Here is a 20,800-nt window from a genome sequence, read left to right on the forward strand (position 1 = left end):
GCAGGCAGCCACTGATGGGAGCCTGGGGGAGTCTGGGACTGAATGTCAGGGCTTAGTGATCAGCAAGAGTCGGCTCTCCCCACTAAGTGCAGGCTGAACCGAAGTGGAAAAATTCATGACCAGACAGACCTGGGGACCAGAAAAGCAGTCCAGAGGCAAGGAAGCCAGGCAAAGACATGACACTCACAGCTTCAGGAGGACCAAGACATTCAGGTGTGGCAAAGGAGTGGATGGGTTCCAGAAGCCTGTGTTGCACAGGACCACCAGAAAGAGCCTGCACTCCAAGCTCTGTGTACCTCCAGATATAAGGAAACAGTGGGAATTGGAAGGCAAGTCTAGGGTCACCAGCAATGAGCCCCAGGAAGACTGTCGGGCCAGGCAGAGTCCAAGTTCTGGGGAAAGCATTTTATTTGTTAATACAAGAATAGAAATTCTGCAATAAATATCATCTAATAAATAACATCTCCAAATAAATAAATATTAATACAACAAACTTAGAGTCATGAGTGGGTGGGGCTGGGGATAGGGCCTGGGGAGCCATCCCCCTCACCCCACAATGCTACTGCAATGTAAACTTTCAGGAAACCCTGTGGCTGTGGCTGTGGCTGCCCTCCCCAGGCCAGGCAACCACAGATACCCTGGGAAAGGGGGCGGAGAGGAGGCACCGAGATGCCGGCAAGAAAATTCAAGGCGAGGTCCTGATGCTCAACAAAGCTTTGGGTTTCCGCCCTGTGCCACCAATCGCCTTGGTGACTGCTGGGTCTGGTCCGTCCCTGCCCACCTCTCTTAGTGTTACATCTTCTGGCTTCTAGGCCGCCTCCAGCACAGACCCTACCCCTCACTCCCTATCACACCCTTCTTGAGACTGGTCATCTTGTTTCCTGAACTGGATATGTAGTTATTGGGGTAGGGGAGCAACACCCATCCAATGAGAGGGAGGGAAGCCAAGGGGCTTCAGCCCAGAAAGGCACATGCTACAGTGGCCCCACCCATGCCTTCCAGGTGTGTTTCTGTAAGTGCCACCTGAGGAACCGAGTGGGCACTGGCAAGTGGTGAGCAGAGAGCAGGGAGCACCTTTATACGCGCCTGAGCCATCTGACTCCCTCAAGCATGACCACTGTGGAAACAGGATGGTGCCACCTTTTCTGAGACCCTAGGACTCTAGGAGCTAGTCAAGGGACAGGGCTCACACTCCCCACCCACGGCAGAGGAGGACAGAGTTTCCACTGTCTGTTTCCTGGCTCAACAAATGTTGGTATGCACGGGTTTCACCCCAGAATGGAAGCACAGCTGACTGGGGCAGGGGGTCTGGGGGAGCTAAGGGTCAGAGATCAGAAGCCATGGGCCTCCAAGTGCAGGGTGACCGAAGCTGCCGGAGGCTGCATCTTCTTCTTAAGCCGGTTGAAGTCCTTGGCTGAGCGCCACAGCCAGGTCTGCAGCTCCTTCAGCAGCCAGAAGTCATCCATCTTTTGGAGGAAGTCACTGTGGGCAGGGCCAGGGGCCCAGGCTGGCTCAGTCCCTGGCAGAGGCTGGGGCAGTGGGTAGCCAAGAGCTGCCATGACTCCTGCAATGCTGCCCAGCAGGCCCTGGAGACTGGTACAGAAATGGGCCAGGCTGCGCCGCAGTTCAGCTGTGGCAGCTTGACGGTTGAGGCCGCGCAAATAACACAGGAGGTGGCTGTAGGCCTCATAGTTCTGGGTCAGCCGCAGTTTGTCATTGAGGCTTCGCCACACTTCCAAGTTGACAGTGGCCCTGGGCAGGGTCTCTGCCCCCAACCGAGGAGGATTGAAGTCAGGCTCGTTGAAAGGGGGCCCCAGGTAGTTCAGCTGTGAAAAGGAGAGCTCGATGGGGAAGGAGGAGGGCAGACTGGCAGCCTACCACCAGAGAGACACCTCCTCCCAAACATGGTAGCCCTCTTCATAGACCTCCTGAGCTTTTCCAGCAAGTGTGTCGTTTGCATGGAGGTGACTGGTGAAGCAGTGGGGTGATGGCCTCTCCTATGGAGAGGTACAGAAAGAGAAAACCACGAAGGAGCCACTCAGGAAGGATGTGCTGCTTGGCTGGGCGGAGAGTGCCCACCACAGGGCAGGGCAGAGAAGAAGAAGACCCCGAGGAACCTGGAGGCCAGGCTGGAGAGGCAGAAGGTGGCCTCTGAGAGTGCAGGCCAGGGAAGAGCTCAGGAAGGCAGCAGAGCTCCGCAGGCCGCTGCAGAACATGAGCATGAGCCTCAGAGAATGCTGTCGGGTTTGGTGAGAAGATGCCTGGTGACCTGGGAGAGGCGGCTGCTGTGGCCTGGAAGCCAGATTGCAGGGGGTTAAGGAATGAGTGGGTGGAGAGGAAGTGGAGGCAGAGGGTGTAGACGACTCCTTCAAGAAATTTGGCAGAAGATGTCCGGAGAGAAAGGGTCGGGAATTAGAAAGGGTAGCAGACTCAAGCAGAGGTTTTCTGTGCAGGAAACCAGCCAGAGGAGAATCTGTATCAAAGGCCGAGGGGTCGGGTGGCACCAAAACTCCTCTTCGACAGACCTGGTTCCTCAAGCAAAAGGGACAAGGGATAGTAGGATACTCACCGACACCCCAGAGAAGAGGACTCAGTCGCTAGGGGCAGAGCTGTGAAAGGAAGAAACTGAGGACATCTCAAGAGGGGAAGGAGGCAGGGCATGCAAGGCAGTACAGTATAGGAAGAGGGCAAAGCCCTTGCCAATGCCTCAGGGGATCGGCCTGAGGCCCAGGGAAGGGGACGTGGGAGATGTGCATCTGGGAGGGGGAGAGAAGAGGGGCGAGGCCTGGGATAGGCAAGGGCCCAGGGGGAGGTTCACACGCTGACAAGCACAGAGACAAACTAATTTCCTCGGTGTATCCTGGGGCTGGAGCCAGCTCCCCCGCCACCCTCCTCCCCTTTTCTTCCCTGGCTCGGGAGTAGGGTCTGGGATATGGAAGAGGAACACGGGAAGAGGGGGCCTGTTCCCCATGGTCCTCAGCGCCTCCTATCCTCTTCCCTTCTCTCTTGGGCTCTATGAACCTCTCTGGACTACCCTCAAATTCTTATGGTAGAACCACCCTCCATACCCCGAACCTCTTGCTGTGACTGCCCTGGATTCTCTGCAGACCTCTCCTACGACCCCCGCTCCCCAAGAGGCCTGTGAAGGATGGGAGAGGCAGACGGAGGGAGGCCCATGGGTCTAGAACAGCAGGGCCCCAGGTCTGGGGGCAGAGTCAAGCTGGAACACAAGCATAGAAGGTGGGGCCCCTCCATCCCCACCCAGCCCCGCCCTTGCAAGAGACACCACAACACGGTGTAAACAGAGGAGACTTCCCCAGCCCCCAGGGGGAGGCAGGCAGCTGGGCTGGCAGCCAGTGGGGCAATGGGCCAAGGCGGGTTCGAGGCCTGCCCACATGCCTAGTCCTGGGGCCAGGATGGGGGCGCACCTGAGAGGGAAGGGCAGGAGATAGGCCAGATGGAGAAACCGTGTGGACCCAAAGGGCCTCTCATCACCCAATCATTCACCAGGACCCCTGCACCATGCTCTCTCTTCCCAAAGGCCTCTCTTCCCTCTTTATCTAGTGCCCAAAGTAAACGGACAAGGGACAGGATACTCACATAGGTCCCAGCCAAGCTGCGGAGTTGGTGCTCCAGGTAGCGGGTGAGGTCATAGGTTTTCTGGATGGAGGGGCCAGGCCCTGGATCTCCTGTGCGATTAAGAGCTGGCACTGCAGGGAGGTGCCACAGCACTGTGCATAGGCAAGCTAACATCCCCCACGAGTCCCCTGTGGACAGGATGGGCAAGAAGTATGAGGGTGGGCCCGGGCCCAAGCGGGGAAACAGTTGGCAGCCCCTCAGGTGTCTGTCCCCACCTTGGGCTAGGAAGGGGGGTGAGGCTGAGAGACCGGATGGGAGGTGGAGGGGACGGAGGAAGGGAAACAGTTCTGGTCCAAGAGCACGTGTGGAGGTATGTGCACAAGGACAAAGTCCTGGCATCTGTGTCTATCAGTAGATGCTTGACTGCATCTGTCAGCTGAGTCTCTGGCATGTATGTCCCTGGATGTGCCAAAACTGTGTGCAAGCGTGTACTCAGAAGGGCAGACCAGGCGTGAGGGACTTTATGACAATATGCCAGAGTTCCAGGTGTGTCCCGGCCTCTTCTCCATGTCTTCTAGTCCTACTGCAGCAGGAACAAAGGGCTGGGGATATGGCATATGTTAATTCTGGCGAGCTGTGAGCAGTGAGCCCTGTGGAAGAGTGAAGAGAGAGGCTGCAACCAGGAGAGGTAGGAGTAGGGTTTCCCAGCCAAGGTCAGCCTGAAGGATCCAAGATGGTTTGGGGAGCGAGAAGTGGTAAGTATAAACTAGGATATCGCTCCTGGGTGTGATGAGGGTCTGATGGAGTTATCTCAAGATGTAGTATTCCCCTTAGGAACAAGTTTGATACCCCCCTTGTCTTTCCCTGCAGTGCTAGAATCAAACACAAAGCCTGGACATACAGGCAAGTGCTCTACCACTGAATTATGGCCCAGCTCTTTTCTGTTTTTTGAGACAGGTTCTTCCTAAGTTGCCCAAGCTACTTGTGAACTTACGATCCTTCTGCTTCAGCCTCCGGAGCAGCTGGGATTACAGGCCTGTATCAACAGGCCTGCCAATGTCTGCCCTGTCTATGTCTGGGATGCTGGAGGGGACACCAAGGGGACAGAGGTATAAAGAGGAAGCCTGGTCCACAGAAGACAACGGAAGGTTTGATTGTCCCAGAAACCAGGAATTGAGGCCACTAGATGGGCCAGAGTCAAGTGGGAAACACTTTTCTAAAGGGCATTTTAAGTGAGATCCAAGATCAAAATCAGTACCCATCTGGGCTAGGATAGGGTAGGAATATAATTAGCTGTGGGCTAGGTTAGGTTTAAGGACTAGGCTAGTCTTAACATTTCAGATGAATTTGGATTTGGTTGAGTGAGTGTGGTTGAGATTTGAGTCCAGGAAGGGATGTGGTTAGGTTTGGGCAGGCAGAAGGTTAGCTGAGAGTAAAATCTGTGAATTTGTTGCTTTACACATCAGACAGAATGGTGTTTGGCATGTCACACAAAGCAGGGATAGTTTGGGTTTTAAGCTTGGATAGGTATGAGGTCAAGTGGTTTCTTTGCTCTAGTTTACATTTTGTACTTCCAGATTCTTCTGTAATGACACATGGCTTAGAAACAAGTGGATAGATTTAACAATCTGACGGTAGTCAGACTCAGGTAGGTTTGGAGTTAAGACTATGGTTAGAGTCTGTCATTAGGAGCCACGAGAAGTCACTATCCAGGACTGTTGTCTCATACAGAATCCAGAAAGCAGTTGAGGATTTTTGTTGTGGCATTGGTACTCCTTACGGACTCTCAGGTGCTTGACTAAGTCAGCTTTGCAGGCGGAGCATGGGAAGAGTGTGTGTCCAGTCACACACAGGAACCTATGTCTTTGGAATGAAAGGATTTTAGCTTGTATGTTCACATGTGTTTCAGACTATAGGATCAGACACTCAGCTGCTTCCTGGGCAAATGGGCTCCACTTTCTTCCATGTTCCTTCCTTGGTCCTTTCCAGCCCTAGTTCTTACTTAACTGTTTTCCTTTCTAGTCCCTGATTATTGAATCCCCAGATACGTCCAAGTCCTCTGTACCAAGCCCTGGACATCTGGACAAACGCCCTGTAGATCCTGCGGCTATCACGGAGGGCTAGTTTGGAGACTAGAACCATGAGTTGCGCAGCAGCCCTCCCAGCCTCAAGACAGTTTTTAAGATGAAGTATGGTTTTGCTGGAAGTTAGCAGCATTGCCAAAGTCCTGCCAAAGCAGAAACTGGAGGCTTGGCTGGCCTCTTCACCCGACCCTGCCAGAGGCAGCCCCGTCATCAGGAATCCTGGACCCGGCTCTGTCTGTCCCATAACGGCAGGAGCCCAACCTGAAGCTTGTTTCCCCCTCCTTTCCTGGGCCCTGTGGATATCCCTGGGGAGAAAACTCCTTACACGGGGACAACAGGGGGAGAAGAAGCCTTTGGATAAACAAAAGCTAAGTCATCTGGGCAGAAAAACGGCTCATGAAATTAACCAGACGAGGCCGGTGTTTCCAGGAATATTTCAGTTCTGAGGTAACTGTATCACTGCAGGCTTGGGGGGGGGGGGGGGGAGGCACGGGAGAGCAGAAGGAGCCTACTGACCGACCAGTCCTGGAGAGAAGCAGAAAGGAGCAGCAACCGTAGGAATCAGAGTGGAGGCCAGGAGAGGAGAAAGGACAGGCAAAGCACAGGACAGCTGCCCTGTGACAGCTCTGATCAGGGTAAGATGTGCCCGGCTCTCAGGCAGCCAAGCTGGAAGGCCTGCACAGAGAACACCTGAGCTTAGTGCTTAGTGTAACCACGGAGCCAGGGGCTCCCCCTGCCCAGAGCCCAGCTCTCTGCTTCTCTCTCCAGCTCGCGGTGTGCAGGTGGACCCCACATCAGGCTGCATCGCAGCCCCCTCCCCCAGCCCAGTCCCGCCTCTGGCTGCTGCCCACTGATTGTTTACATCCCCTTCTCCTTGTGTTTATAAATCCGGCTGAGCACGAGGAGCTAATGAGTGCAGCTCACGTTTCCTGCTGCAGCACCCCTACACTCCCCATCCTGGCCCCTGCCAGGGCCAGCCCCTAATTCTATCCAGATCCCTGGGCCCTGGGAAACAAGGCCCCCTCATGCACGCGCGCGCGCGCGCACACACACACACACACACACTGCCTTAGCCCCATCAAGCCCAAGGGCCACCCCCACATGCTACACAGGCAGGCCTTTAGCCAACCTCCCCTCAGCTCCTGGCCCATCTCATAGGCTGACCACCCTCAGTGAGGGTGGGGGGCTCAGCAGTGCAGATGTCCAGGGTTGAGGGGGAAGACTGCACCTGGGACTAGGGGCTAACAGCTGTACGTCCTATAGTTGGGTCCAGAAGTTCTATAGTCTAGGCTGAATATGGGAGCCAGAGAAAAGGTCCTGCCCTCAATTCAGACCAAAACCAGCATCCGGGTGACCTTGGAGAAGTCCACTGAGGGGAGCTGGAGGGAGTAGCCGAAGAAGGGGTGTGAGATCTAGGGATCCTACCCAGGGAAAGACCTTTCTTTCCATCCTCAAGACCGGCTGTCCCTTTCTATTTTTTCCCTTCCTTTGCTTCTGTCTTCTCAGGTTCCCTTCCCCCAAGGCTGCTGAGGGATGGAAGCATTGGTGGGAAGGTAGGCCTGGAAACCAGGAGACCTAGCTCTGCCACGAACCGTCTATTGACTATGGGCTTCCATGAGCAGCCAGCGCTGTGCCTGCTAAAGTTTCTCCTGGCCGAATCATGTGGGGCTTTCCGCATTCTCTCCAATATGCCCATCTTTCTCATCCTCTTCCTTTCTAGTCCAAAAGATAGCAGAAACCAGGGGCAGGGAAAGAAGAAGAAGGCAATGCCAATCGGTTCCTGTGAAGTCAGTCCAGGAGCCGCGCTTGGGCTGAGGAAAAGCTGCTCCGATGTGCCTGCCACAAGAGGGCTCTTGAAGCACTCAGGGAGATCAGAGGGGAGCCCACAGCCACAGGCTGAGCAGCCCACTGAGGCCAGAAGCCGCCGGAAAAGAAACGAAGGAAATAGTTCAGAGCAAGGGTGCGGGTGAACTGGAAAGGGTGCTGAGGTCAGAGTGTGCACGAGGGTGTGGGAGGGGCTGCAGAGTGCAGGAGACAGGGTGTGAGCAGGCAGGTGGGATTCTGGGGAAGAATGTGAAGTGTCAGGCATCAGTAGCTAGTGTGTAGGGGTGGCCTGCACAAGTGCGAATTGGACACGACAATGTGCATCCCGGGGCCATTACTCCAGTCAGCAGACGCTTCTGGGGCTGCCCAGTGATAGTGGCTGACGTTTCTAGTTGTTCCTCCTCTATGATGAAGTGTGGTTACGGGGCACTAGAGCTAGAGGGGTGCGACTCGTCTGGGAAATAAGAATTTGTGTTCCGTGGTGGTGGGCGAACGGTACGGCAGCGTGTCCTGGATTGGGTGCCTGTCAGACACAATGAACGTCGGAGATTTCCCTAGGTCAGATTCCGGGGGCGAAAGAGGTACACCTGATGCTCTCCACCATTCGGGCTGCCGCTATCAAGCCTCCACCGTCTGCCCTCCCTCCTCCTCTGGCAGGTTCTTCCTGCCCGTGGGCTCTGGAGAACAGAGAAACTGGGGGTCTCCCAGAGGGAAGCCTCCTGTAAGCCAGTGTAATAGAAAGGTAGGTGAGAACATGGGTGTGGGGACTTTGAAGCTGCGCGAACTTTGCTTGAGGGGCTCAGCCCCGAGAACTTGGGCGGTGGGAGTTGGCAGGTCGCTGGCCCTACCTCCACGACTGTGACCTCTCGATCCCGGACCCCTCCCGGCGGCAGTGGCGCCTTCCCCTTGTGTGGCCCCGGCGCCCCCGGCCCCGCCCCCCCGTCCGCTCCTTTCCAGCGGCGGTGGGGGCGGAGGCGGGGTCCGGGCGCCGGGCTTCGGGGCTCGGCTGAGCTGCTGCCCGCTCCGGCGCGTCCACTCCCTGCCCTGTCCGCCCTCCTGCCACGGGCCGCCCCGCCGAGCGGCCGCTCGAGGGGCTGCCGGCAGCTCTCGGCGCTCCCGGGCCGCTGACGGGTCCGGCCGGGCTGCGTCTCCCTCCTACCCCCCTCCCGCAGTAATCACTCCCAGGCCACTGCGGGCCCGGGGCCCCGGCCGCCCCGCCGCGCCGCCCCTACCTGCCGCCGGCTCCGCGGCGGTGGGCAGCATGGAGGGCTCCGGCCACGCCGCGCGCAGCGTAGGAGCCGGGAGTCCCGCGGCCCGACCGCCCGGCCCGGCCAGGCTCGCTCTGCCCTCCGCCCTCCTCTCGCGCGCCCTCCTCCCCTCCCCGCCGGCCGAGGAAGGAGTTCGGCGCGGCCCGAGGTGTCGGCCTCCCCTCGCCTCCCGCTGCTCGGCCGCGGGCTCCCCCTCTGCCTCCCTCCCTCCCTCTTCCTCTCCTGGCCCCCTCCTCCCTCGCGCCGCGTCCCGTCCCCCCCACCCCACCCCCGCACCCTCGCTGCCCGCCTCGGAGTCGCTCGCCCCGACTCCGGCGCGGGGCTCTGTGTCCTCGGGTTCTCTGGGACCCCGCCTCGCTGGGGCTCCAGGTGGCCGCCTGTCCAGGTCTGCGGGTCGTCCAGGCTCCCCGCCGCGCTCTCGGCCACCTCCCGGCTCCGCCGAGCGGACTCCAGGAATGCCGCGTCCCCACCCGGCCCCTCTCGAGGGCGCCCGGCCGTACTCCCCAGCCCGAGCTCTGCTCCCCGGCCGGGCCCCGGCGTGGGGCTCCGGGGGTGGGGAGGAGGACGGGAACCGGATCTCACTGCCGCTGGGCGGGGGCGGAGGCCGAGGCCTCGGACGCCTGGCTCCTACCTGCTCGGAGGTCCATGGGGCTGGGGGCCGGGCCGGCCGGGCGCGGCTCCTCTCCCAGAGGCTGGCGGAGTGGGAGGGCGAGCCGCGGCTCCGGCGAAGCTTTAATAATCCCATCCGCCAGGCCCACTCGCAGGTTTTTTTCTCTTGGTTTCGCATTTTTTTTTTCGGTGTGGGACATTCTGCAAACTTTTTTTTTTCTGACGTGTAAAGCTGTAACCACAAATTGTAGCAGCCCTCCCCGGGGTGGGGGGGAGAGGGGGGAGGAGGGAAGGGAGGGCTTCTGGGGCTCCTCTCCCTCCCACAACACTGAGGGGGGGTGAGGTGAGGCAAGGCTGCGACGGTACCACCCTAGGCCTCCTGGGGGAGGGGGCAGGGAGGGCATCGTCCCTCTGCAAACCCTTGAGAGCTTGGAGAGGGAGCTGGCCTTGGTGTGGGCTTCTTCCGTGGTGTCGGCCAGGGCATGCCTGCCTTCCCTCTGCTCCCTGCTGGGTTTAGGGTCCCTGTGCCCACCCTACCTCTGCCTCTTCATTTCCAACCTTCCCTCCCCCTCCCACTTGAGTAAATGCAATGACACATTCTCTCAAATGCCAGCAAGCTGGCCTCCAAGCAAGTGATGGTGTTTTTCCTGCTGCCCTTTGTCTGGGCTGACCGCCCCCTTGCCTATTGTCCCGCCGCTTGTGCTTGTCCCATTTCCAAAAGCTAGAGCTAAGTGAGCCGCCAGCGGCTGGGGCAGGTGACTAACCAGCTCCTAATGCCCCCTGAGGAGGGAAGAGGGCACGAAGGCCCTGCGTCTCCCTCAAGTTCACAAGGGTTTTCATTCTTCCCAGTGACCAGGGAGAGTGCACATGGGTGGGGGATTTGTAATTCATTAATCAGCACAAGGCACCGGACCAGTTTCAACACCAGAGGCTTCACGGGTGACTCAGCGGGAACGCGCAGATTCAAGGCCATGAGCAGACCAGACCCAGCATCCCGTTTGTGAAATGCTTCCCCATCGAGACATTTGGCATCCTCTTCCCTTTGGGGTTTGGGGTTGTTGGTTTTTCCGGTGGTGAGGTAGGGGTGGTTTGGCACTTAGCGCTCTTCTCCCTCCTTCGCCTCAGGCCTGGGTTGGGACTTACTGAGTGGGAGACCTAGGGGACCCATAAGCCCAGACCCTCCCAGGAGGGTCTCCCTTCCTCCCCCTTCCTCCCTCTCCAAAGGGCTGCCAGGGAGAGTGAGTGAGAGAGCAGTGCAGAGGAAACAGCTGTCATCTAGGCCTTGGAGACAGCCCCACTTTGTGATTTTTCTTGGGGTACAGTCCTTTGGTCCCCAAGTCTTGGGTGCTTGTAGAGGCATACCGCCAATTAAGTCATTTGGTGACAAGTTGCTGTATTGTTTATCTGAAGTCGCAATGGGCAGATACGGGTGGCAGCCAGACCTGGAAGGTGATGCCTGTGTGGCATGCGACTTTCATCCCCCACTTCTGCTGGTGCCCCTGGGGAAGGAGGGCACTCTGCCAGTCTAACACAGCCCCTCCGGCCTGTGGGTCAGGGTAGGCATCAGTCATGGCCGGTGCTAGTTTCCCAGGGCAGCACTTCCCTTTTCTCCACTGGAGAACTGAGGTGGGGGGGTGGGGGGGTGGGGAAGAAGTTTGTTTTCAATTACCTCACTGGAGTGGGACAGACTTTGTTGTTGGGTTGTTTCTTTCTATTTTTTTCCCCTCTCTCCCTTCCTTTCTCTCTCCCTCATCTCCCCCCCCCCCTTTTTTTTCTGAACAAGAAGAGAAAGCTAAGAATGGTGAGCTGGTCTGGGGTGGGGGCAGGGGCTCTAGAGCATCAGTAGCTGCTCTGATGAAAAGTGCCTTGAAGGAGCCCTTATGAAAAGCGCTCTAGCCTCCCTCTTCCCCTCCTCCCCACCCCCACCAGCTAGGGCTCTGGAGTTTCAATGACATTCTTGGCCAATGAGCCTAATCATCTCTTGATGCTCGTGCCTCAAGATGCAGGTGCCCACCAGTAACTGACCCAGAGTGGATCAGGAGGTCTCTCTGGCATCTACTACCTCTTCTGAGGGAGGGAGCAAGGAAGGGAAGGGGAACAGCTCGAAAGCCCAGCTTGGGCTTTGCAGCTCCACAGCTTGCCCCTGGTGGGAAGGCTTTGCAGACAATGTGGTTTGGATTTGGCTGAGCCCCCTCAGCACCTTATAAAGCACCTTGCTGAGTCAGTGGGAAAAGCAGCCCCAATGAAGAGAGAAGGAAGGCAGGCTGAGGGGGAGAGGAAAGGAGGGATACAGGACAAGGGACCTGGGAAAGAAGAGAGGAGACAGAGGGGAATGGCTCAGAGCCAGAATAAGGAGAGCTGTAGTTGTGAAGGACGGGGATGAAGAGCAGCAGCCTTTGGCAAAGCTGTGGAGAGGCTTCTCCAGGTGACCCCACTCAGCCACAGCAAGGCGTCTTCAAGGCATTGGCTTGCAGGAGCGGTGGGCAGTTGTTCTGGCAGATCCAGGCCAGTGGGGAGCAGGACAACTGGGTTCATGCATGGCTCCTGGGCCTCCCCTGTTTTGATTCTTAAGGTAGTGACCCCACATTTTAGGAAAGTCAGATTCTCCCTTAACCCCATGTCTGGACTTGCATCCTGCCCTCTCCCCTCACCCATTGGGGGCCAACCCCCAACTCCTTCAGTGCCAAAGGGAAAATCAACTCCTTCTCTAAGCTGCCAGTGCCCCTCTGCCATGTCTGGGCAAAGGCAGCAAGCAAGAAGCTGCCAGTTGGGGTGGGGTGGGGGCTGGAGTAAAGACTTTGCCTCCTGCCAAATCCCCAATAGGGGTGGGCTGCTGGAATTTGGGGGAGAAGGAAAAAAGGAGAGTGAATCAGGAGAGCCCCCCAGGGTTTCTGTGGATCAGGGTGGGGCAGGACAGGTGCTGTCTTCTGGTTTCCAGCTGGGGAATGATGCTGCTCTTGCTCTCTCCTTACTTTTGGTGACTCTCAGAACCTGGTCAGGGCCCTTCCAACTCCAGCACTCTGGGAGTGTGAGTGGGGGGGGGGGTAGAGTGGAGGCTGGAGGAGAAACTAGACTCTTCCCCCAGCTCCAGAGCATCCTCTTTGTCCTGTGGGATCCTGTAAGGGTGCTTTTCTCAGCTGCTTTTGTGGTGCTCTGTCTTGTAACAGAGGGAGATGAACTCCTTCAACATTGCCTTCGAGAACTTCAGTTTGGCGTCACTTGTTAAATGCTATCCCTAGCCCCAGTGGTAGGAACAGCTTTCAGGGTCCGGGAAGTTGATAGGAGGCCTAAGGAGGGTCCACTGGGTACCATCTACACAGCTCCCAGCAGCAGCAGGCAGGGTGAAGAGTGAGGATAGGGCGGGCTACCCGAGTTCACTGGCCAGGGTACAGTCCGGTTTGACCCCCTGAACCCTCTCTCCTGGATGTTAAGAGTAATCAGTGAGTCAGTGATTGATTGGTTTGAGGTGCTAGCTTGCCCTCTTCTGACCTTCCAGACAGCAGGTCACAGGTGTGTCAGACCCAAGAGGTATGGTGAGTGAGGGGCAGAGTCGGCAATAGGTAATGACCAGGCTGCTCACCAAGGGTTAAAAATGACTGGATGTTGGCTCAGGGACTGGCTATGATCCCACCCCTCCCTTTTTCCTCTCACTTCCTTTCCTCTCCTGTCCTGTAACTGTCAGTTGAGGGAGCTCTCCAGGTAAGGGATCCTGGCCCAAGGAGGTTCCACTTCTTGAACTAGAGAAACCTCTAATCTGGTCTCCTCTTGACAGGTGATCAAGGGAGGGCTTAGATGCCCACAAGCCCACAGAGGGTGTGGAGACATTTCCTGAGGGCCTCCTCTGTGTCAGCTGCTAGGGAAAAGGAAAGGAGCTTTAAGGGGCCGTGGGGTGGAAGGATAGAGGCTGACCTGTGTCCTGTGTAGGTGGGAAAGGCAGGAGTCAACAAGTTGCTTCCAGTAATTCTCCCTCTCCCCTTCTTTGTTTTTTTTTTCTTTTTTCTTTCTTTTCTTTCTTTCTTTTTTTGTTTGTTGTTGTTGTTTTTCAAGGCATGAGTTCTCTATATAGCCCTGGCTGTCCTAGAACTCACTCTGTAAACCAGGTTGGCCTCACTTGCCTCTGCCTCCCCAGTGCTGGGATTAAAGGCCTGCGCCACCCCCCTCTCCCCAGTTTTGCATTGTTTTTTTTTTTTTTTTTTTTAAGACAGGTTTCTCTGTGTAGCCTTGGCTGTCTCTGGAGTACAAAGATCCAGATCCATCTGTCTCTGCTTCCCCAGTGATAATTTTTTTCTTGGGGGTTATTTGGCTTAAACAATATAATAGCTTGTTTTTGGTTTTTTTGAGACAGGGTTTCTCTGTGTAGCTTTGAAGCCTATCCTGGAACTCACTCTGTAGACCAGGCTGGCCTCAAACTCACAGAGATCAGCCAACCTCTACCTCCCGAATGCTGGGCGTGCACCACCACCACCTATAGCTTTTTAAAACACTGACCCCACCACCACTCCCTTGAAACATCTTCAGGTCCATTTTTGTCCATTTCATCCTACCTTTGCGATAACCCTATGGGACAGGTGCTGTCCTTTGTGGTTCCTAGGAGCAGGTGATGAGCTGATAAAGTCACTCCATCCTACTGCAGTAGACTGAGTAACAGAGCTGGCGTGGGAACCCCGCACTGTCTGACCTCAGGGACCATGTCCTTTTGACTGTACTGTGCAGGTACCAACCTAGGGGCTGCCTTTAGAGGAGGAATCCAGAGAGAAGAGACTGAGTTTGAAAGCAGGTTTTGGGCTGCAAACGTTTTTGAGTCCCTTGGCTATGAGGCCTATGGGCACAGGGGGCCCCAAGGTGTTCCTTGAGACCTGTAGAAATGATTCTAGTTCCTGAGGATTCCTGGTCCCTCCACCACAGACAGGAACGTCAACTGGGCCAGATGGCTTACCATCACTCTCCTGTGTCTAAGAGAGGCCAGATCCTAAACACACCGGAAAGCTCAGCTAGATTCTGGATTCCATTGAAAGGGAGTAGGAGCCACACATGAGCATTAAAGTAGGAGTAGAAGACATCCACCAAAGCAGCAAGACCTGGGCTTCCCTCTACCCTGCTCCACAATGGGGGCTGAAGAGATGCGGCTGCTTTTTCAGAGGGCTGGGGTTCAATTCCCAGCAACCATATGGTGGCTCACAACCATCTATACTAGGATCTAATGTCTTTTTCTGACTTTGCAGGTATATATGCAGAGTACTCATCTATAAAATATAATAAATAATTCAAATTTTTAAATAAAATATTCTGGTACACAAAGTAAGTCCCTAGATAGGTTCAGATGTCCTTTGGTAGTGTTCTGCATGGTGCACAAAAAGCTCCTGCAGTGTTGTGAGGAGGGAAGGAGGAAGCTGAGGGTGGGAGAGAGTGGGCACTTTCCCTTTCTCTCCAGCACACTCCAGCCCAGAGGGCCCTGCCTCACCCTAAGCTGGCCCTGATGTCAGCGGAAACCCCAGGGGCAGAGGACTCCTCTTACCTCAGCAACTTCCCTGCCCTGCCCTGGCTCCCCCACCCATACCTGGCCCAGCTCAGGCCTCCCCAAAGGACACCCCACCCTTCTTCCCCTGTGAAGCTGGTGGGAGGCTGAGAGGCATCCAGCTGTGTGGTTCTGTTGCTGTCTCCCCTATGCCCCACCACGGCCTTCTCTGTCATCCATCAGGGTGTTTGGGGGATGGGTGTGGGCAGAGGCAGAAGGGATACCCCCAGGTGCTTGACTCCTCCTTTGCTTGCCTTGCCATTCTCCCAGTATGTTCCATTGCCCTGGCCAACCCATGCCGCAGGCTTTGTGACTCTGTCTCCCCTGGCAGAGGAGTGGGGTTACCTCTCCCTGGGCTGGGAGATCCTTATCCTGCCCTGCTGAGTCACTGCTGGCTCCTCCCGCCCTCTCCCCTCCCTTCTCCCCACTATTCTCTTCTCAGGCCTCTCCAGACCAAGGGTCACAGACAGCCCCCTTCCCCGAGGCCATCCATGATGGATGTAAGGAGGCTTAGTGACAGAAAGAGGAGAGAACACGTCCCTCCTCTACTAAGTGACCTTGGGCAAGTCACTATCCCCTCTACGCCTAGGCATCCTTCTCGCCAAGACAGGGGTGATGGCAATATGACAGTGGCATGTTTCTTGTGGTCCTTAATAGAGTATCTGCATGAATTTGTGTCATGGTCAACTTGTCAGATTTGTTACATAAATACAATAGGAACTGTGGCTGGGGTTATAGCTCAGGGGCAGAGTGCTTGCCTAGCATACAGAAGGCCCTGAGTTTGATCCCCAGCACTGCAGGCCAACAAACAGCACCACCAACAAAACCATGAGAAGCACACAGTTCATCATAATACAGAGGAGGCAAGGGCAGACAGACCTCTGAGTTCCAGGTCATCCAGGGCTAATGAGCTCCTGCCTCAGAACAAAGCAATGATAATGAAATAGGAAATGAGGGCCTGGTGGTGGTGGCATAAGCCTTTAATCCCAGCACTTGGGAGGCAGAGGCAGGCAGATCTCTGTGATTTTGAGGCCAGTCTGGTCTATGAAAGCTAGGTCCAGGACAGACAAATCCTGTCTTAAAGAGAAAAAAAAAAGGGGGGGGGTGATGAGAGTACATGGAAGGCTATGGAATTTGGAGGTATCAGGGAAGACCTCCATGGGAGGTCAGAAAGATGCATGACAAACAGGACAGCAGGCAGAGCTGGTAGAAGCTGGTACCCATGTCTTGGCTGTCCCATTACCTCCCAAAGTGTCCCAAACTAACTGCTGTGTATGCCTCGCTGTCCAATGTGGTCCTAGAGACAACCTGCCTTCCAGGGCCATATGGAAAGGTGACTTTCATACTGGCCAGTGATGTGGGGCGCTTGCTATGAGGCTCAGTGCAGTCCAGGGCACTTGGAGCTGGCCCTTCCTCAACCTCCAACTCACAAGGAACTCTAACAGATCCATATGTATATGGATCTGGAATTTTCAGTGGCCGAGCGTGCACAAGGCCGAGTTCCAGTCCCTGCACTGGAGGAAGAGTGGAGGCCCGGATCCACCAACTACAATTGCCCTCTCACCCTCACAGAATCCTCCAAGTTGTCATGAGGCTCACATAAGGCAGTGAAGGCTTCCCAAGTTGCTGAGCTCCAAGGAGACCCAAGAGACTTCTGGTCTCCCAGCCGTGTAAGTAGCTGTTGTTTACTGAGTATAGCTTGCTATCCGTCTAGCAGGGTAATAAAAAAGTATCTAAATACTTCCCACAGACACTCTCACGTGGTCCTCTTGATGCTATTGTAAGATGCTGTTGCCATTTTACCTTGTGGAATTCAAGGCCTAAATTGTACAACTTGCTCAAGATCATAGAAGCAGGCAACTTGGCTCTGTAGCCACCCCTGTTTTAACCCCTTCCCCATTCTGCCCCTGTGTCCCTGAAAGCCTCTTCCCATCTTCACGTCTACAAGCAAACCCTAGGATACCTTCCTGCCCCCTTTCCCCTATGGGCCCTATCATCAGGCTGGGTCCAAGACTGGCACCCACAGACGCATGCTTGACCCCAGTCAGGCCAGCCACCCTGGCCTTGCCCTGGGATCTGGGACTGGATGGATGCGGTGTCTGTCTCCCTCTGCTGGTCCCATAGGGGACAGCCTGGCTGAACTGTTTTCCCCAGAGCTGGTCGATGTCCTTGTCTTCTCCGGAGTGGCTGGTAGGTGGTGGGGAAGTTGAGGAGACAGTTGGGGGACCCGGGCCACACCCTGATGCACAGAAACCCAGGATCACCTTCTGGGATGCTGTGCCCAGAGGCTTGTCTTTAACAAGACCGCCAAGGGGTGGTCTTTAGGGAGGTCAGGTTGCCTCCTGATGCCTGCCCAGGGGGCCCCCAAACAGCCTCTTTTCCCTTCTAACTCATGAATGGAGCTGTCAGCCATGGATTTATCTAAACCTTTTGTGAAGCTATTTATATTTCCAAGCGGGACCACATCTTGGGGTAATGAGTTCCATCGGTGTCCTCCCCTGCTGGGTGAAGCATGCTGCCTTTGATTTGTCCTAAACTTACCTCACTTGCACTCCAAGGGGGCCCTGTAACTCCAGCATGCCAGGTTTTGGTGAACAAGCTGAGCTTCCCCCTTCTCATCCCTCTGTGGGTTTGAAAAATTCCATTCCATCTCCCTTTCACGTCCAGCCACACAGCCTGAAAAGACCTGGTCCCTCATGTGTGCATCGTGTCTGTGTGTCTGGAGCACGGCCACATCTTTATCTCACGGGAGCCTCGGGGGAGCTTTTGAGAGACACAAGCTCTTCCATTCTCCCTGCTCTGGAGGCTAAGGACCAGCGACAGCCCAGACCTGAACAGCCAGCCACATGTGGTGGCTCAAAGCAGCCGCAGCAGCAGCCAGCTTTCTTAGCTGCTCTCAAGGCTGATTCTTTCTTCTGTCCCATCCGGAGCCCGCAGAAGGTCCACCAGCCTGTGCGCTCTACGCCTTTCTCTATGCCATTTCACGGGGGAGACCTTCCTCCAGGATTTCTATGTGCTTCATCCTGTATCTATACTGATGGTCTCTCTGTTGCCCTCTCTGAAGCTTAGGCTACAGTAAGGATGGGTTACACGGAGTAGGTAGGACACCGTCATCATTGAAAGAGCATTACACAGTAGCTCCCGGGAGCAGTGACCCTGAGTATTGCCAGTTCAACACAGTATAAGATTCCGACTTTAAGAATACGAGCCACATGCCCATTTTTACACAACTTGTGATGGATCCAGGAATCAGACCCAGGCAGCCCTGGCACCTAGACCTCACTCACTCTGTCTCAGCAGACCTTTTTTTTTAAATTTTATTTATTAAAGATTTTTGCCTCCTCCCCGCCCCCGCCTCCCATTTCCGTCCCCCTCCCCCAATCAAGTCCCCCTCCCTGTCAGCCCGAAGAGCAATCAGGGTTCCCTGCCCTGTAGGAAGTCCAAGGACCACCCACCTCCATCCAGGTCAAGTAAGGTGAGCATCCAAACTGCCTAGGCTCCCACAAAGCCAGTACGTGCTGTAGGATCAAAAACCCATTGCCATTGTTCTTGAGTTCTCAGTAGTCCTCATTGTCCGCTATGTTCAGCGAGTCCGGTTTTATCCCATGCTTTTTCAGACCCAGGCCAGCTGGCCTTGGTGAGTTCCCGATAGAACATCCCCATTGTCTCAGTGTGTGGGTGCACCCCTCACGGTCCTGAGTTCCTTGCTCGTGCTCTCTCTCCTTCTGCTCCTGATTTGGACCTTGAGATTTCAGTTCGGTGCTCCAATGTGGGTCTCTCAGCAGACAACCTTTAAGGCTTGCAAAGGTTCTGAATCTTTGCTCTTTGGTTATTCAGCATAAATGTACCAAACCAATGCCACCTGCCAAACATTGTTCTGATAGCTGGGACAAAGGCCAGGAAACAAGAAAGCCTGGGCAGGACTTGGCAGTGGGGTTGGCGGCACACATGCATCACAAACAGGCCAAGTGGGGTTCTCCCTTCCTAGTGTCCCAACAGTCAGAGCTACCCTGTCCAGTTGGCTATCCCAGAGTAAGTACACAAAGGCCATCTCTTGTATGTACAGCCTAGCTCAAGACAAACTCAAGTGAACCCCAACTCCCCAAACTCCTTTGCCCTTCTGCTTTTCAATGACTCCAGTCTAGCAGAACTCCCGGAGCAATGCCACCCGGGCCGCCTATAAGTAGGACTGCACAGGACATACCCTGGAGGGACAGAGCCTTCTTGATGCGCCCGATCTGACTGACTGACATGTTCCCAGAGCCACAGATTCCTGGCCCCCTCCCAGGTGCAGCTTCACGGGGGCTTTGGTAAGCCTCTGTTGTCGGCTGTGTCCCCTTCATTTCAGCTCCACCGCTGGCCAGAGCTTTGACCCTCACTGGTGCAGCTTGCTCCCTCCCTCAGGGATCAGGCAAACGTCTAACCTGGCCACACTCTTCTAGAGGAGGCTCTCCTTCCCCTCACCAGCATCCCTCTGTCCTTCCCTCACAGCGCCTCTTGTCCAAGAGCAGGGAGCTTTATCTTGTCTCTGCCCCATACTTGGAAAATCACACCTAGGATGGGTTGAACTAGTGAATGGCTGAGCACCAAGGCCTAGTTTTGGGATTCCTGTGATTCAGCCCTAAGTAGCTAGGTGAGGAGAGGCCATTGAAGGGAAGGGATACCTGAAGACAACGATTCACAAGGTTTGAAATGGTGACCGCTCTGCATCGCCATCTCCAGATACACTTCTGTTTACACAGATGTACCTACTTGTAGGAAGCTGCCTCTAACGTGGGGAAGGTGAGCACTCTAAAGTTTGGGAGTTGAATTCCAAGAGAGCATCACATCCAACTGCATTTGAGGGAGAAAAAGAGATGCAGAGAGGGGTCTTGACTTGCTCCAGTTCATCTATGTGTAGAGTTGGAGCCACACCTTGCTCTCCTTTTAGGATGGACCCAAGTACTTTTTGGGTAATTCATCTCTCACCCAATATGACAAGGTCTCTGTGGGTCCCAGCTCCTCCTCTCCCACTGCACTCCTGAGGCTAAAGTGCATGGCTGGATGTGCTGACCACAAGGCAGAGAGGTGGATTAGAACGCCTCCCACTAGACCACCGCAGAGGCATGGGTTACAGCACAGAGAAGCCCTGCAGGATCTAAGTGTCAGGTTGGAAGGGGTCAGGGTGAGCATCCTGTGTTCCCTGTGTCCCCATCCCACCCCCACAGCCCAGTGTACAGCAGAAGGTTCAGATGGTTTCCAGCATTGAGCAGGTGAGTGGGAGGGTGACCAACGCGTCCCCGTCTCCTTTTGCCCATGCATATGGCCTCAGGTGGACAGTGCCTGGGCTTGATGTGTCAGGCAGAAGTGTAACGGTCAACAGCCTTATTCTTCGCCTCCACTGAGTCTTGGGGTCTGCCTCCTGTTGAGTCTGGTTGCTCAGGCAGGGGTCAGGGGAGGAAGCAGAGAATGTCTGAGGCCCACACTTACCCAGTCCTGGCTAGGGTGGGAGGATATTTTGGGAGGAAGAAACAGGAAATCAACAGCCAAATCTGTGTCAGTGTAGGACTAGGGATTGAACCCAGGGCTTTTGTTTGTTTTCGAGACAGGGTTTCTCTGTATAGCTCTGGCTGCCCAGGAACTCACTCTGTAGATCAAACTGGCTTCCAGCTGCTTCTGCCTCCCAATTGCTGGTGTTAAGGGCGTGCTCCACCACCACACCTGGCTTAAACCAAGGTTTTTTTAAAAATGTTAGGCAAGTGCTCTACTCAGAGATACATTCCAGTGCTTTAGTTTTTCTTTTCTCTGTCAGTGTGTTGAGAGTGTTGGTACATACACGACACAGAGCAATTGTGGCAGAGGACAACTTTCAGAAATCAGCCCTCTCCTTCCACTGTGGCTTCTGGGGTTGGCATCTTGTCAGACCTGCACAGCAAGGACTT

At 55.3% G+C, this 20,800-nt stretch overlaps 1 protein-coding gene across 1 annotated transcript; it reads right to left on the minus strand.

Annotated features, from left to right (window-relative positions):
- Positions 1-417: 417 nt before the first annotated feature.
- Positions 418-9,609, minus strand: Clcf1 (cardiotrophin like cytokine factor 1). Its single transcript, XM_041661979.1, has 3 exons — positions 9,387-9,609; positions 3,601-3,767; positions 418-1,826 (listed from the first exon to the last, which is right to left on the minus strand). The coding sequence occupies exons 1-3, from the start codon at positions 9,562-9,564 to the stop codon at positions 1,332-1,334; spliced, it is 840 nt and encodes a 279-aa protein (XP_041517913.1). The 5' UTR covers positions 9,565-9,609; the 3' UTR covers positions 418-1,331.
- Between the last annotated feature and the right edge of the window lie 11,191 nt (positions 9,610-20,800).

This window comes from Microtus oregoni, unplaced genomic scaffold (genome assembly GCF_018167655.1).
Source record: "Microtus oregoni isolate MIOR12 unplaced genomic scaffold, Mior012 000012F_ref0000307, whole genome shotgun sequence".
In the NCBI taxonomy this organism is placed as follows: Eukaryota; Metazoa; Chordata; class Mammalia; order Rodentia; family Cricetidae; genus Microtus; species Microtus oregoni.